Source organism: Pygocentrus nattereri, chromosome 3 (assembly GCF_015220715.1).
Source record: "Pygocentrus nattereri isolate fPygNat1 chromosome 3, fPygNat1.pri, whole genome shotgun sequence".
NCBI classification, from domain to species: Eukaryota; Metazoa; Chordata; class Actinopteri; order Characiformes; family Serrasalmidae; genus Pygocentrus; species Pygocentrus nattereri.
The window spans coordinates 15719438-15736098 of record NC_051213.1 but is presented as its reverse complement, the minus strand read 5'-3'; the positions used below and the strand labels follow the sequence as shown (position 1 = coordinate 15736098).

At 40.5% G+C, this 16661-nt stretch overlaps 1 protein-coding gene across 2 annotated transcripts in view; it reads right to left on the bottom strand.

Annotated features, from left to right (window-relative positions):
- The window catches only part of LOC108436549 (DENN domain-containing protein 4B), a 44334-nt gene that overhangs the window by 10070 nt on the left and 17603 nt on the right, over window positions 1–16661 (bottom strand). For both annotated transcript variants that reach the window (XM_017713089.2, XM_017713090.2), the window contains exons 2-19: window positions 12215–12526; window positions 11103–11355; window positions 10596–10665; window positions 10171–10340; window positions 9134–9375; window positions 8659–8725; window positions 8095–8153; window positions 6792–6936; window positions 6407–6582; window positions 6080–6180; window positions 5743–5958; window positions 3934–4079; window positions 3632–3765; window positions 3388–3502; window positions 2049–2255; window positions 1483–1611; window positions 1160–1304; window positions 562–702 (exon numbers count right to left, since the gene is read on the bottom strand). In XM_017713089.2, coding sequence (XP_017568578.1) covers window positions 562–702; window positions 1160–1304; window positions 1483–1611; window positions 2049–2255; window positions 3388–3502; window positions 3632–3765; window positions 3934–4079; window positions 5743–5958; window positions 6080–6180; window positions 6407–6582; window positions 6792–6936; window positions 8095–8153; window positions 8659–8725; window positions 9134–9375; window positions 10171–10340; window positions 10596–10665; window positions 11103–11355; window positions 12215–12507 — 2809 coding nt within the window. In that variant the 5' untranslated portion in view covers window positions 12508–12526. The remainder of the gene's footprint in view (window positions 1–561; window positions 703–1159; window positions 1305–1482; window positions 1612–2048; window positions 2256–3387; window positions 3503–3631; window positions 3766–3933; window positions 4080–5742; window positions 5959–6079; window positions 6181–6406; window positions 6583–6791; window positions 6937–8094; window positions 8154–8658; window positions 8726–9133; window positions 9376–10170; window positions 10341–10595; window positions 10666–11102; window positions 11356–12214; window positions 12527–16661) is intronic.

Here is a 16661-nt window from a genome sequence, read left to right as displayed (position 1 = left end):
CTGAAAACCTGGCAGGGAGAACACCATGATATCTTGCTTCAGAGAACTCTGAGAACTCCAGGATAGCTTGCTTCACACAGTAGGCTGCTTCACCCACTGTTGTGGAAGGCGTTAGTCTTCTCTGGTTCAGGGCTGCTGCCAAATGTTAAGTTTGGATACATCTACATGTTCTTGTTACACTAACCATGAAGATGCTCTGCATTCAAGTTCAATGACTATGTTAACTATCCACACTGGCACAGCTGTTTAAGACTAAGAAATTTGAATCCTGGCAATAGCACAATCAAGGAAAGCTATTTATTGGCAAACATTTTTGCAAGTACTTATATTTTTTGTAAACCATGAGTCATTCGTCAATAACTCATTCATATAGTTTCTAAATATCTCAACCTGTACAGGAACTCAAGGAGCATCCATGTGCTTTACACTGCCTCTGGCAGCTATATGGAATTCATAGACACCACAATTACAAATCCAATTTCATTTACTATATTATATGAAAACTTCTAAGAAGCATTATTTATAAAATCTAAAAGCAATTATTATTTGCCTTTTACTTACTGTCAGCTCGCATACTGCTCAGACTGTTGCTCTTAGTGAGTGGACCAGTCAATGATTCATGGCTTGAGCTTTCACTCAAACCACTCCAGCTGGTCTGGCGAATAAGAGCGGAGTGGGGACGGAGATTACAGTTGGAGTCACCTGTAGTACAAAGAGTTACTGGATGCACAGCAATAACAGCTATACTACATATTTTGACATAAGCCGTGTCTCAAAGCCTAGCATGCAGTCGAGAAAGACCGTATTTCTTGGCCATCACTGAAGCCTGTGCCATTTTCTAATATCCTTCAAATACAATCATGAAAAACCATAGGACTCAACTGGTATAACCATTGAGACCTTCACTTGTGCAATGCAACACCATTTGGAAATGAAATTTAAATTAATTTGAATTTAATATTGCTGCATTACTTATATCAGTAAGCTGTGATGTGTCAGTACAGACTTCAAATGTGTGTAAGCAAGCACAAGAAGAGGAGTCTTCATGTACCAGAGCTAGCAATTTCTTTCCTCTCTTGGCTGCACTCTTCAGTTTGAGACACAACTATAATTTACATATATATTTACAACTATAATATACATAATTTAGCATGCAAACCTTGTCTGGAGCTAACAGAGTCACTCTTTTGTCTGTGTTTTATCGGCTGCCTGAAGTGTGCCACAGCCAACAGAACATTGCGAAGCTTGGCCCAGCGAAGACGGCCTCCTTGATTGGTGGACGGCCACTTGCTCTCCAGCACAGCCTGCAAATACAAGGTAGCGAATAGGTAAATGAGAGAAATGAGACACACACAAGCACAGGTCACAAATTTTATTATGTATTTTGCACTTTCATCTCAAACATATTTAATCAATTTCATCACTTGTAGAGTTTAAGCATAACTGGAATTTCAGTGGTATTCTTCTCTTTTGGCCACATACCTTATTATAGTATCCATATGTGATGGTGTTAGGAGTGATTCCAGCTTTCTTCATCTCCAGCAGAACCCTGACAGCAAGCACAGGCTGTCCGTACTGCCCACACAGCTGCATCAGGATCCGATAACACACCTACAACACACAACCAGCACTGCATGAGCGCAAGCAAAACTAACATGATATTTCACTCTACAGGTGTAGCATTCCGAGTTAGATTACTGTTTGGCTTTGCAGATTTGTTTGCAGAAGAACTACCATAATGGAGTCCCGTGGAAACTGGGAAGAAAGCTGGGAAAGAAAAATCAGCATAATGCAGAACCATATTCTAAGTTAACATATTCTTTCTTTGTGAAAAATGTTTAACAAAAAAAAAAAAAAAAACTTATAGAGACAGTCAATGTTGTTAATGTTAAACTGTAAAAGGATACGTCTTGATGCTGTAAAACACAACGGTGGAATGTAGAAAATTAAACAGGCACGTTTGTGTACTTTACCGTGACTTTCCCTGAGACATAACAGACAGATCAGGTGGACTATGTGGTTTGTCTTTTAGGAGAATAAGGTCTCACCTCGTCCGGGAGCACCACTTTGCGCGTCTCCATATGCTTGAGCACCTCATAGGCTGTGTGCAGGGCGCGTACCTTGTTGCTCTCGGCCCGCACAAATGTGGGCAAGTAAATGAACCACAGTCCATAACAGTGGCCCAGTAGGCACTTGGACCACATGTCTGGTACTGAGGAGTACTTCTGAGCCCGCTTTTGCGCCAGCTTGATTTCCTGTACAGCAACAAAAGACATGGAAATTATACTCAGTTATTGTAGTAGAAAGCAGGTTAAAGTGCACACGCATGCAGAACCCTACTGAGAAAAAGGGAAGTGCAAGTTAATACATTGTTAAAATAGCCACATGTGAAGTGTAAGTAGGCAGCAATTGCAAATCTGTTTTTTGTCATTCGCCTTAAGTAGCATGTTTCTAGAAGCTTGTATAAAACATACTATTTTTCTGTTGCAACTGACGCAAAAACAAACATATCATGGAAACTTTCTGCTTTGCTGGATGTGTCGCACCACTTTTGGGATAAAATGGCTATTAGCTTTAAAAGCACGTTCAAAATCTTCAGAAAAGAGAGGCCAACTTAGCTTATTATAGCAGCTTGAAATTGTATTATAAAATGGTTATTCTACAAATTACATAAAATTAAGTAAAAATTAAGTAGTCCAAATTAGCAACACAGTTTATGGTCATTTCGATACAAACAGGCCAAAAAAAAGCAAAAACATATCAGTTTTGAATGTCCTTATTCATGTACTAATAATGAAAGGATTTTTCTGTAGCAGTAACTGACAGCCTAGAATATTTTCTCTATATTTTTTATTAGCTTTCAAGCTTACATCTTTCATGTTAATGTTGGGGATCTGGAAACCTTTCTGAAATGACTTTTCTGGAATTCAATAATTGCATGCAATGTATGGAAGATTATTTAATGTCAGTTTTGCTTCAAGCTCCTTCCCTGAGCGGATGAATCTGATGATTGCAAGCATGTTGAAAAAACATTCAAAAAGTTAAAACTTGAAAAAGGATGTAAGTGAACTATCTACAACTGTCATCATAGCTTCATGAGTATAATGCTGTCTTTGCCAGTGAGACATTAAGTGTGCCCTTCTTTCTGAACCGGTACGAGTGGCGTTAATACATAAGTGCAGTACACAGTGCAGGTTTAACATCCTTTCAGTGTGCACATAAACCAGGACATTCTAAGTTCAGTGCTTATTAAACACCCTTATACAGAGCAAATTGGTGGCAGGATGCAGATTTAGCTAATTATTGAAACAGCAGTGATGTTTCTGCCTGGATTAAAAAAAAAAAAATTGGCAGAGCGTCAGATCTGATCTTACAGGTGACATGTACCTGTTTAGTGCGACGAGGGGCGGGGCTGTTGGGGGCACTTCCCTTAGCTGGGGTGCGGAGCTGGTCTTGCGGCCGGTCAAACAACTCCAGCTGCAGGATAGGAAACGTCTCATAGCTACACACAGAGACAAGAGCGCGCACACAGAGGTAAGCTTGATATGACATTACACACAGTTTAAAACAACTCAAGACAAACTCCATGTGGCATCAGTAACAGTTGGAGCTTGTGTGTAGCAGGGATCACCTATAGAGAGCAGGGCACTCTGAGCCATCGGGTTCCTGAGGTTCCTCTGGTGGCATTATAAAGACTGTGTGCTCTCCACTGTGAGCTTCATCAAGATCGATCAGCCTTACCTCCTCTGGCTTCTCCACATCCACCTACAGAGAGAAAGAGAAAGAGAAAGAGAAAGAGAAAGAGAAAGAGAGAGAGAGAGAGAGAGAATAAAAAAAAAAAGACAGAAAGTGCACTATTAGCTCTGCTTTACAAAAATGTCTACAGAAAAAAGTAGAAAAAATACAAATCAGAAAAATTAACATCCCTCTTACCTTCTGAACACACTCGTCAAAGAACTCCAGGCATGCGTGCCTGTCACTGACAAAGGAGCACTCCTCTATGAACTGTGTGAACATCTGTGTCTTGGTGAGGTGCGAGTAAAACTTCTGCTGTGTCCGCTCTCGTGACTTCAGGAAACCTGATCACAATAGAAGCATCAGAAATTTACTTAGGAATATTATTGTGACTCATTCCTCTAGATAGCTTCTTATCCTAAACAGGAGAGACAACATATTACAATAACACTGCTGAGTGGCTATTAAACATGATGAATCTTTAAGGCATTTTAGAGTTTTCCACAAGAAAGGCAGCACAAAGAAAAAACTTACTAAATATGCCACTGACAAAACAATTCACAACAATGAACACCATACTGCAATAGCCTTTAGGAATGAGGTGTCAGACTCCAGCCCTTAATGCTACAATGCTGTAATTTAACAAATCACATTAAACTTATCAGCTAATTACTAAGTCCTTCATGGTTGTAATTGGGTGTAACAGAGCAAAGTAAACACTAAATTAGCTTTGTGCAAACTGCATGTATAAATTCAAACACTTGCCTCAGGCTTGGTTATAAAGTTTATGACATTGTATGACATGCTGTTATCCATAAAAATAAACAAGATTATGGAAAACAATTTGGTTTGCAAAAGGACGTTTTTAGTTGTGTCACTCAAGAACGGACTTGTATTTCTTGTTTTACTGTATGAACAGAAATCTAGATAACCTCTTGTTTAAGCCTAAATAAATAAATAAATAAATAAAAACAAAAGCACAATTTGTTTGCGCAAAATAAAATTATGAAATACAAATAGCTAACATCATAGGCATATTAGGAAAAAAGTCAGCGTTCCCTAAACAGTTTTCTTCTATTCCAGGGTTAGCAACCCAAACATTAAGAAGAGCCATTTTATCCATTCAACATAAATCTAACCACCTTGAGAGCCACAACATTTTATGCATTTCATGTTCCTCTTACCATCTTGGCTGTAAATATGTCTTAGTATGTACTAATGCCCTAGTTTAGGTTCAAAATATAATATTGTTAGACTTTTTACAAGGCTGAAGTCAGCGTCTTATTCGCCCAATTCCTGTTTGAATTTTGCCAGAATGCAACAGCTGCACCGTTTCAGGTAGAACAAAACTATTTGAATGAGAAGCTGACATCAGCTTTGGAGTTTTGTTTTTTACTCTTCTCAAGTTTGACAGTTTTCAGTGTAGATCAAATGTATCAGGAAACCAGTTGGAGTGCTTATAAATGCAAATAAGTCAATTTGTCTCCAAGTAATACACGTTCGTCTTAGTTCTTTCTCTTTGCCTTTCTGTTAGCTACTAGCTAGGCTAGACTCTTGCTTGCGTTGATGTGACTAGCAGTCTGTGCGTCAAGCTTCAGGATTAAAAGTTTGTAAATGAGCAGTTTTAGGGTACGTCAACTGCAGTGTGTAGGACCATTTATTCTTAAAACTATGTTAGAATGACCAGCAGAGCTTTAAAGGAGCCCATATCCATTACTGCTTCACACATTTTACACACAAACGATTGAGAATAATCACCCAGGTTAAAGCAGGCTAGCAGTTAACAACAGAATAATGCAAGTGTTTGCATATTGTAACTGGCTAATGATTGATACATCACTTGCTCTACTCATTCCAGAAACTCAATCAAAATAATAAAAAAATATTTTTAATCATGAAAAACTAAAATAGGGTTTTATTTTAATTTGATTTTCTTGCCAAACTTAACGTTTTAACAGGCTGACACTGATACACAATTGGGAAGGGAAAACCAGCTCTGGAGGGTACCTTGCAGGTTAAAGAGGGAGCTGCAGTCGGTGGTTCTGTCAGAGGGAGCCTGAGTAATAGGCAGGAGGAAGGAGCGGTAGCCTTTCAGCAGGCAGCTCATGAAGCGCAGGAAGGCCTCCTGGATCTCCAGCTCCAGCTGCTTCTGACGCCCATAGATCAAATCATAATCTGTCAGCAAGAACTCCAGAGTTGCCTCCTCTTGACCAGGGGTACAGACTGTGAAGTAAAAGTTTAAAGCCACCTGACATGTGAGTGGTCCACCCTGTTCTCTTCTCTCAGATTTGCAATCTGGTGTAATTCATACCGATTTGCGCTACAGCTTTCCTTTCTTACTCACTTTTTTCCAGAGTTTTGTGCAGGTTGCTGAGGGAGTTGAGCAGAATTTTCCCATGTTTCCTGGGTAGAGATCTCCATGACAAGGGCTTCTTATCTTCCGATCTAAAGATGGCCATGTTTGTGTTATTTGATTATGATTGGAAGTTCTTTCACAAGTTGTCCACATTTGCTAAACTGAACTGTTGCTGTGATAATTGCATTTTGCTTGCAACTGCAGTGGCCCTGCTTCTGTGTCATTGTGCCACAGTCAGCAAACACCTGCAGCACTGAGCACATTGGGCTGTTTGTGTCATCAGTTGCCAGGGCAACAACAGGCAGTAAAACTCACTGGAAAATGGTGTTGGTGTCAAGGTCCACACACACCACATCTGAGGGGGGGTCATACAGGTCAAAGTAGCTGGAGTGAACACCCACAATGAAGGGCATGGGGGCACACAGCACATCCGCCAACCGCAGAGGACACAGCGGGATGTACGGACAGTGCCAACGCAGCGGAAACGTCATCTGAAAGAGGGGGTGAAAGAGGAAGGGGGTGAGAGAGGTAAAGAAACAGACACTGAAGGAAGAGCTGTTGGCATTGGCAGGTATCAAATCAGCCAAAACTAAACTACTGGCAGCACATATTAAGTAGCACTAGTTATGTTTTAACTGTGGTACTCAGACTGAACAGAGAGAAAGAATGAGGAATAGGGTAGGGAAGGAAAGTTTCTGACCGACACCAGGGCCTCGCTGACTGATGTGAGCACATCCGGCCTCAGGGAGTGCAGCAGCAGCTTGTGCTCGGTGAGTACAGCCAGCAGAAGAGCGCATGCATTCTCTGCGCCCAGATTCTGCAGCAGCTTCACAAAGCTGGCACCACTGCAGCCAAACAACAAACACAGGGCATTTTACTTAACACTATAACAGCTTAAGGTATTTATTGCTTTATCATGAGATTGCTACTATCTTTAAAGCTTAGATAATAATGTAAGCCTAGTCAAATGATTATCATCTGCTGAACTATCATGAAAAAGAATATCATTGTCAAATCAGTTACGAAAGTATTACATGCGAGCATTTTAGAGCTTTACTCCATACCGTACATTTTCACTAAAGGTAATGTAATAGCCAGTCGATAAAGCTTTCGATATAATAATTTACAATGATAACTGCATTTTTAACATTTGGATGGAAGCCAATATGTTGCCAACTTGGCATGCTGGCACCCTTCTTTTGGACTAATTCTTTGCCAGTCGGAAAATCTATTTTATAATATTTCCATGTTGCACAAAGTATGCATGTTAACAATTAATTAGTCAGTGATGTGTTTGTATAGCCTACAGAGAACAGGAGTATGATAACTTGCACAATATCAGAACAAATTCATATCAATTACCAGCAAAAGACTCCTATTTATCATCAATTTAGTGTCTACTGTTTACTTTTCGTGGCATAATTTTGCATTTTCCATTTTGCCAATAAATACAAGGAAGGCTTTTTAAAGACTGAATGCATTTTCCAGTTTTAGCTTTTCATACATTTTAACAGGTTTATATATCTAGTTTCAACATACTTTGACACTCACTGCAAATTCCTAACCAGTTTGCATACCTTATCATTTCATCTCATCACCTTAGGATATCAGGTCAACAAATACAATTAAAGAACCTTTACCTACTATGTAATTAAAAGATTTTAAAGGATAATTTATGAGCCACTCATGAAAGAAAGCATCATGGGCAGTCCAGGCCTACAATCAGACTACACAAATCCAGTCAACATCACTTGGGGTCAATTCTTTGTCCAATTCTAAGTCCAGTCCAGTTGCCTACCAGTCCTGGGACTTGTCATGTTCAGTGAACTCAACTTCTCAACTCAAGTTCCAGAATTCTCATCCAGATGGTCACTGTTCACACAGCTCTAGCAAAGCAGTACGCAGAGACAGAGCTCTGATAAACATCTATGGACCAGCGCCCAAAACTTTTCAGTCTGAACATGAAGCACAGACACGCAAGGCTGAAACAGAGCCAGGTTTACCTCAGGGGTAGGGGTGAGGACACTGGCTGGCACAGCAGAAGGTTGTCGTATGGAGACAGCTGTCAAAAGAAGAAAACATTTAAAAAGCTCAGCCTGACCCACCACCAGCTCAGCTGCCCCACCTAATCAAAAAGACGCCCACCTTCACCAGGCTTTAACTAATTACTTACTCATGAATTAGAGAAGCGAATAATTAATTTCGACTAAACTGAATGGAACAGACAGGTGATTTTGTGATTGGAGCCAAATGTATTAGGATCAGTTATAGTGATTATGGCAATTGTGGCAGTTTTCTGATGATTATCTCACACTAGAGCCCTTGTAGAACCCTCTTTTACACTGTTACTTGACTTTGTGGCCTTTAAGCAGTGACTCCTGTGGAGGAAGTGGAGTAGTTAGTGATGTCCACACACATTTATAACTCCAGAAACACAATAAAATAAAAGAGTGCACCATAGATAACATACTGGTTTACATGTTGATTAATTATATAGTGTACGTATATATTATATATATAGAGTTCCAGTTTAAATCCTAATGAAGGAAGAAGCGCACTGGTCTCACCTGCACCAGTATGCGTGGGCGCTGAGGGGAAGGGAAGGGCACGTTGTGCATGAAGCTGGATATATGCCTGCAAAGAGAGCAATATAAACTTTTGTTAGGCCTCTTTTGTAAGACTTTTGTAAAACCAGCTGATGATGTATCTCCCAGTGTGTAGACTGCCACGTGTGATAACTACTTACATTACTCTGAAAAAGTTAGAGGCCACAATTTATTTATTGCATTTCATGTTATTTATTGTCAGGTACAAGTTAATTTTTTTTAAATCATTTGGAAAAAAAAAAAACGAGAAAACATATACACAGAAAAAAATGACACAGAAGCCTCAACAGCTAAACATTATAGCCAGTTTTGGGAATCAATGTGAGAATCATCTAGTGATGTATTATCCCAGCTGAGGTCTCAAAAAGGCAGCTTTAAATGTGACCAGCTACGCACACATACCCAAGTCAACACACTCTGAATAAGTACCACTTACTTTTCAATAGGCAGCACATGAGGTCCAGAGATGGAGTACCGATAAACGAATGTGAGGAACTTCTGGAAGACCGTGAAGAAAGGCCAGTGTGAAAGCACACACACGCTCTTCTTCACCTGTACTGTACGGTTAGTGATGGGCCGACGGTCAACTACGCTGACCAATCCCAGTCGTACCTGCTGCCTCTCAGACAGAGCCTCCCGTGGGTATGCCTCATAAAACTGTATAGCAGCTCCATACACCTGAAAGAGAGTAAAAACACACAGCAGATCAGATGTGATCAAATCACATCAGCTCAAAGCACAGAAGACCAGATGAGGGCAAATAAGGTAGTGCAACATTTCTGTAGAATAAGAATAAGAACAAGATTTCAGAAGTATGTCTATGTCATGTTCTACGTCATGCTATCCTGATATACGGTGCCATGAAAAAGTATTTGCCCCCTTCTTATGGCTCCATTTTTGCATATCTGCCACACTTAATTATACAGATCTTCAAACAAAACCTGAAAACAGAGTGAACACAAAAGTTACTGCTATTTCATGTATTGAAAGGACAAAAGAGATCTATACATAACTGGATTGTAATTAAACTGCCCCCACATAATAAACCAATTAATTAATAGTTGATAATTATATACAAATTAAGCTAGACACACCCAGGCTTTATTATTGCCTGCTCTGTTGAATGAAAACATGACTTAAAAACAAAAGTGCTACATAACGTTCATATGACTCGTGTAGACAGACTGCAAGACAGGAAGCATTGGGCCAGATTGCTTCTATTGATTCATTGGACCAGAAATGAAGAAACTGTTCCATTGTTTGTTTGCTCTCTAATACGGTGCTGACAAGTGCAAAATGAGAAGAGATGGCAGGTAGCACAATGGTTCAGCTGATAAATCAAATAACAGTTAAGAGAGAACCACATAAGAGAAGAGTGTGGGGAAAGGTGAAACAGAGAGAAACTTTTCTTTTCAGTTCTAGGTAGAGAAGGTGTAACAGTGTGTGAGAGATTAATTGTCAATGCAGGCTGACCTTGTCTCCAGAAGCACTTGTGAGAACAAAAGTGGAAAAGACAGGCAGCTGGTACTTGGTGTTAAGTGGCCAACTCTCCACCGTGACGCCCATAGGTAGGCAGAAGACCGGGACAGAGTCTGGCAAAGGAAACGACTCCAGATCCTCCTCAGGATAGCGGCTGATCAAACCTGAGAATCCAACGCACAACCACACAGCTCAACAAAGCATCCACGTGATAATATACTGTCAATACCTGCCAAAGAGAGTTCAACTGGCCTCAGAAGACTTCCATGGAAAATACAGGTCAAATGAAATGCAAACAGTTCCAGGGCTGTTATCTAGTCTTATTTCCGTATTTTTCACCTCTGTCCACCTGAGCTCACGAGTATTTTGGTTAAAACCATGACCACAGCAGGCAAGGAGGAAGAGGAAGTTTCACTCACCTGCTTCATACACCAGGGCGTTGGCTTTGGCTACAGCACGCTTATAGCAGAGGTACAGCGCCGGGCCCCACTAAAAAACACAGACACACCTTTCACTGTCAACTGTTTTCCAAATGAAAACAAACAAATACAAGAAAGACTAAACCACAGAAAAACAAAAGCAGGAAGAGGTTCAGAGAGGTAACTAGAAAAGAAGAGCAGAAGAAAACATGAGAAAGAAAAAGAGACAGACATAAAGAAAGAAAGAAAGAAAGAAAGAAAGAAAGAAAGAAAGAAAGAAAGAAAGAAGAACAATTTAAAAACAAGACAGGGAGAGCAGAAGAAAAAGTGAAAGTATGTAATTAAAGCAAAGAGAAAATGAGAAATGGGAAAACAAAGCAAAGAAAGATAAAATGCAAGCAATCAAACATAACAGCAAGTAAGAATGAAAAAAAAGACCCGTTTGGGAAAACGGGTAACAAAGTAAGTGAGTGAGTGAGCAAAAGTGAATGAGTGAATGAGCAGTACCATGCTGGTGTTGAGGTTCTTATCCACTCTGCAGAAGGTGTGTGGGGCCACCTCGCCCTTGCTGGGCATCAGCAGAGAGATGTCGGTGACGCCCAGTGTATTGAGGGCCTGCGAGTCGGGGGCTCGACGGTACATGAGGAAGGTCCGGTGGGTGGTGGGTCCTCCTGAGCTCAGGCTGGCCGAGCGGCTGTACGGTGTCGTCTCCATCACCAGCCAACCCTGCTTCACCAGCTCTTTACCCTCATACAGAACACTGCAGCACAGGACAGGGGAGCACTTTTATTACAGAACTCTATACACTTCTCATAATCAATCTCATAATGTAAGATTTAAATGAAGATTATTAAACCATGTGTTTAAGAGGGCTTTTAAATAGGAATGCACTGGTTTGAGAATGCCAATACATCAACATGTTTGAAGTGTAGAAGTTGGGACTAGATGCACTTGGATTAAATATCAGTTATCAGTTTCAGTCAAATCTAATAATCTGTTTGATGCTCTTAATTTTTTAAGCAATTATCTGCTGGTACCAATACGATATACCAATATGAATGCAGATATCATAGTGCATTCCCTTCTTTCAAATGAAGCAAATTTAGGGGCATTGCTATTCAACCAATTGCAACATTGCAATTACAATGTCTATACGCAACAATTGCAAAGTTTTTGGATGTCATTTGAGTATGTTGGTATCTGAACTCATCTTTGTATCCCATTTTCTTAATAGGGCATACAAAATAAGGCATGGGCAGTTTGGGGTGGTTTGTTTTTGTTTTTAGATTTTCAAATCCCTTTTTTTTACTGAATGTCCAACTGAGAACTACAGAGAATGTCTAGACAAACAGCTGATAGCTCATTTCACATGGAAACATCCAAACAAAGCCATATATTGTTGTTGTCGATGAAATCAAATGAACTCAATGTTAAAGCTCCTTCATGCTTTGCGGTGTCATCATAAGACAAACTTTTTTTCTCATTAGGATAACAATAGTATTTGTTTGAAAATGCAGATATGCTAATAGGAAAAAACTGTTCAAAAGCTTTTCCCTATATTGATATTGTGAGATGCCTGTGTGTGGGAGCATCTGAGTGAAGGGCCTTCTGTCTCCTACCCTAGCTCTAGAATGGGTGGTTTATCGTAGCCTCTGCGGTAGCACAAGTACATGTGTGGGTTGTTGATGAGGCCAGCACTGAGTTCGGCCGAGTGGCCACCCTGTGTCTTCTCGATGCATGTGAAGCCTTCGGGCACCTCCTCGCCGAGGCCACGGGCGATGACGGCCAGGTCAGTGACGGGCTCCACTGCACGCCCACCTCTCTGCTGACACTCTTCATCTGGAGCAGAGTCACCCGCCAGCCCCGCCACCACGAAATAATCCACCAACTGAGGACATCTCTCCTCAGTCATACCGCCTATCTACCCACCACTGACAGAGATAGAGACACAGAGAGACAGAGAGAAGCAAAGTGAATTAAATTGTGATGAACCACTATAAGGGCAGACTGGGTTAAGGGTGTAACAATTTCAATAAAGTAACAAAAAAATCTAATTAATAAACATTAGAAAGTTAAAATTGCCTCTGTTTTAAAGGAAAAAAAATCTAATTTATGCAACTGTCCACTTACCCCAGATGTAGTCAAATCAGCCAAAGCATGCTTCATGTCCAAATTATGCTTCTTTAGTTTAGTGCTGGAGCTACAATTTAAATGTTGCTAACATACACTAGAGATCACCTATCTTTTCTGCAAGTACATCCCCAAAATGTCTCTCAACCCACTTTGCGCAGATCAGCTGTGTGGCTTACGACACAGTATGACACTGTAAAATATAACATTTTACAAAACTTCATATAACGAAATGCTGTGAGCGACCACTTCAGAGAACATGGTTTATAAACAATGTTAGCCTCACAGCTACAGCACTAGACTAAAGAAGCAAAATTTGGACACCAGGCACGGCTGATCGACTACATCTGGCGTAAATCAAAAAAATTGCTTGATTTGTCATGAAACCAGTCCTTTAATAAATACTGTATGAGCTTCAGTATTTCCACTTACCGACAAAATCAATGTGTGATTAAAGCAAAGTGGCGAGTAAAAATAGTGCTGCTGGTGTGTCAGTATACCAGTAAAAAGCTTGTTACATAATCTTCTATCAGCATGTGTATGGGCATGTGTATAGGGGCTGGAATAAAAACAGTCAGCTTTTTCTCAGTCTTGTTCCTCTCTCTCTGACTGATGGCTGCCGGCTGGCCTGAAGTTCATCCTGCACGCTTCCTACAACCCATCCACATATCCTGTTATGCAGCCGATGAGCCTGTAATTGCCAACCATTTTCTGCCATTTACTCAAATGAATCCCGTCACGTTCCAGGGCAAAGACACAGAACTAAGGTTATTAATGTAGTGTTCACTAGACTTCACTAGACCATCAAAATTACTCAAAGAAGTACGGCCAGTTATTATAAACCCTATCTCAACTATTGTAAACTCATCCCTTAGTCTGGGCCATGTACCCAAAGCTTTTAAACTTGCTGTTATCAAACCTCTGATCAAGAAACCAAATCTTGATGTCACCGTTTTGTCCAATTACAGGCCTGTTTCTAACTTACCGTTTATATCTAAGATCTTAGAAAAAGCTGTGGCCCAACAACTTAGTTCATATCTACACAAGAACCATATATATGAAAAATTTCAGTCTGGATTCAGGCCACACCATAGCACTGAGACGGCTCTAGTTAAGATAACTAATGATCTTCTTCTTGCCTCTGATCAAGGTTACATATCTCTCTTAGTGCTACTTGACCTTAGCGCGGCTTTTGATACAATAGACCACAATATTCTCCTAGAAAGGTTAGAAAACATGGTTGGAGTCACAGGGACGGCCCTATCATGGTTCGGATCTTACCTATCAGAACGTTATCAGTTCGTTAGGGTAAACAATTTATCTTCCACTTATTCAAAAGTGAGATTTGGAATTCCGCAGGGGTCTATATTAGGACCATTACTATTTACACTATACATGTTACCGTTAGGCACAGTTATAAGTAATCATGGCGTAAACTTTCATTGTTATGCAGACGATACTCAACTGTACATATCAGCCAAGCCTGATGACCAACACAGGTTAAAGAAAATGGAGGACTGTGTAAAAGACGTGAAAGGCTGGATGTCACGCAACTTCCTCCTATTAAACAGTAACAAAACAGAGGTTCTCCTTCTGGGTCCAAAATTAGCAAGAAGTAAATCACCAGATTTAATCTTAAATATCGCCGACTTTCCAGCCGCACCTGGACTAGCAGCAAAAAATCTCGGCGTTATAATAGATTCAGATTTATCATTCGATCAACACATAGGCAGCATCACTAGGACAGCTTTTCTACATCTTCGCAACATTGCCAAGATCAGAAATGCCCTGTCCCTGCGTGATGCAGAAACACTAGTACATGCCTTTATTACTTCTAGGCTAGACTACTGTAATGCGCTACTGTCAGGATGTACGAGCAGGAATTTAAACAAACTCCAACTAGTCCAAAACGCCGCAGCTAGGGTCCTCACTAAAACTAGAAAATTTGAACATATCAGTCCAGTGCTATCATCACTTCATTGGCTACCTATTAAATTCCGTATTGATTATAAAATCATTTTACTGACTTATAAAGCCCTACATGGTCTTGCCCCTGAATACCTGCAAGACCTTATTTCTCATTATGAGCCATCACGACCACTCAGATCCCAGAGCGCTGGCTTATTAATAGTTCCTAGAATTCAGAAGGTTTCATCTGGGGGAAGAGCTTTTTCTTATAAAGCCCCCAAACTCTGGAATGATCTTCCAGAAACTGTTCGGGACTCAGACACAGTCTCAATCTTTAAGACTAGGCTGAAAACACACTTGTTCAGTTTAGCTTTTGGTAGGTAATGTTCCCCCCTAGATAAAGGCAGCAGATCCAGGGGTCCATGGACACAGGGAATTATAGTAAACTGAGACGCTGGTGCTGTCGTCCCGCTGCTCGCACGCGGTCACTCAAGTTTGTGGACGGTGGAGTGGAGGGATGCCGAACTGTTTCAGAGTGCTGCCGTGTCTGTGTGTCCTTCCGGTTCTCTCCTTTTAGTTAAGCTGTCATAGTCAGATCTGCCGGGGTCATTAGCCACACTCTGTAAATGTTTACATTCCCTGTTCATGTACAAACGGATAGAACAAAACTAATCCCATGTACCTGCTTTTTTTCTGAGTATACAACCGCCCACATGTCCGGCTGGACACTGAAGGACGACTGACTGCCGAGCCCCCCTGCTACCCGCTTCAGACCAGCTGCCCATGCCTCAGCTACCACCAACCACCTTGGATGAGCTGCCCACCCTACCCTGATGTTCTCATAGACTCCTAGATATTCCTAATATCAATATTACTGCTGATAATATTAGTAGTATAATCACTTGTAGGTAGTTTGACCAGAGGAGGATGGGTCCCCCCTGGTGAGCCTGGTTCCTCCCAAGGTTTCTTCCTCAGTTCTGAGGGAGTTTTTCCTTGCCACTGTTGCCCCTGGCTTGCCCACTGGGGGGTTTCTGTACAGTCTGTACATTCTTTCAGTCCTGTGGAAACTTTGTCTTTTCTGAAATCCTGTAAAGATGCTTTGTGACAACATCCGTTGTAAAAAGCGCTATACAAATAAATTTGATTTGATTTGATTAGACTAAACCAAAGGTATTAACAGATACAGAAACACTATAGCACAATCTTCTCTGCCTAACAAAGTTCTGATCAGTCTGACTAGAAATCTTAATTTTGAATAAAAGCAAAAAAGGAAGAACTACAAAAAAAAAAAAACAGATGACAGACCACCCCCCCCCCAGGCAAAAAAAAAAAAAAAATCCAAACCAAAAAAGGAGAAATGACAATTCATAAATATCCATCCCTCTTGTTAAGCAGTTCATTGAACCTCTTCTTGCTGCCTTTTTTAACAACTACTTTGAAATGAATTACTTTTTTGTTCATTGCTCAAATTAATCCAGGTTAGTTAGAGTGTGGCTACTTTGCTTGATGCAAATTTTTACAGTCAGTAATTTGTTTTCCTGATTTAAGACACTCCAATGTTTCTCATCTAGTGTGTTTTGCGTTGTTGTTCTGCTGAAAGACCATCAGTCCTGAACAGACTGCTTTTGAGCAGCAAGAACATGCATTCACATAACATGATACTACCACCAACAAATTTTACAGTGGGGAGAGTGTTAACTGGTGTTGCTGATTATGTGCTACACATACTGCTTAGTATTCAAGTAAAAAAGTTAGTCTGATCAGTCCACAAGACTTTCTGCCACACCTCTGCAAATTCATTCTCCAAGTTGTTTGAGGGTAAAGACATTTTTTGAATGGACTGAAATCAGCTCTGAGGTATATTCAGTCCATTTGAGGTTTTATAGGCTTCCCCACATTTGTGCTTCCCCTTTTCACTTTTTTTTTCCACAATTTTTGTTTGTTTTAAAGGTGAGCTCTACCACACTACTGTACCTCACAAAAAGACCTTTAAGAATTATTTGGAAACAGCTGATCTACCAGTTTCCT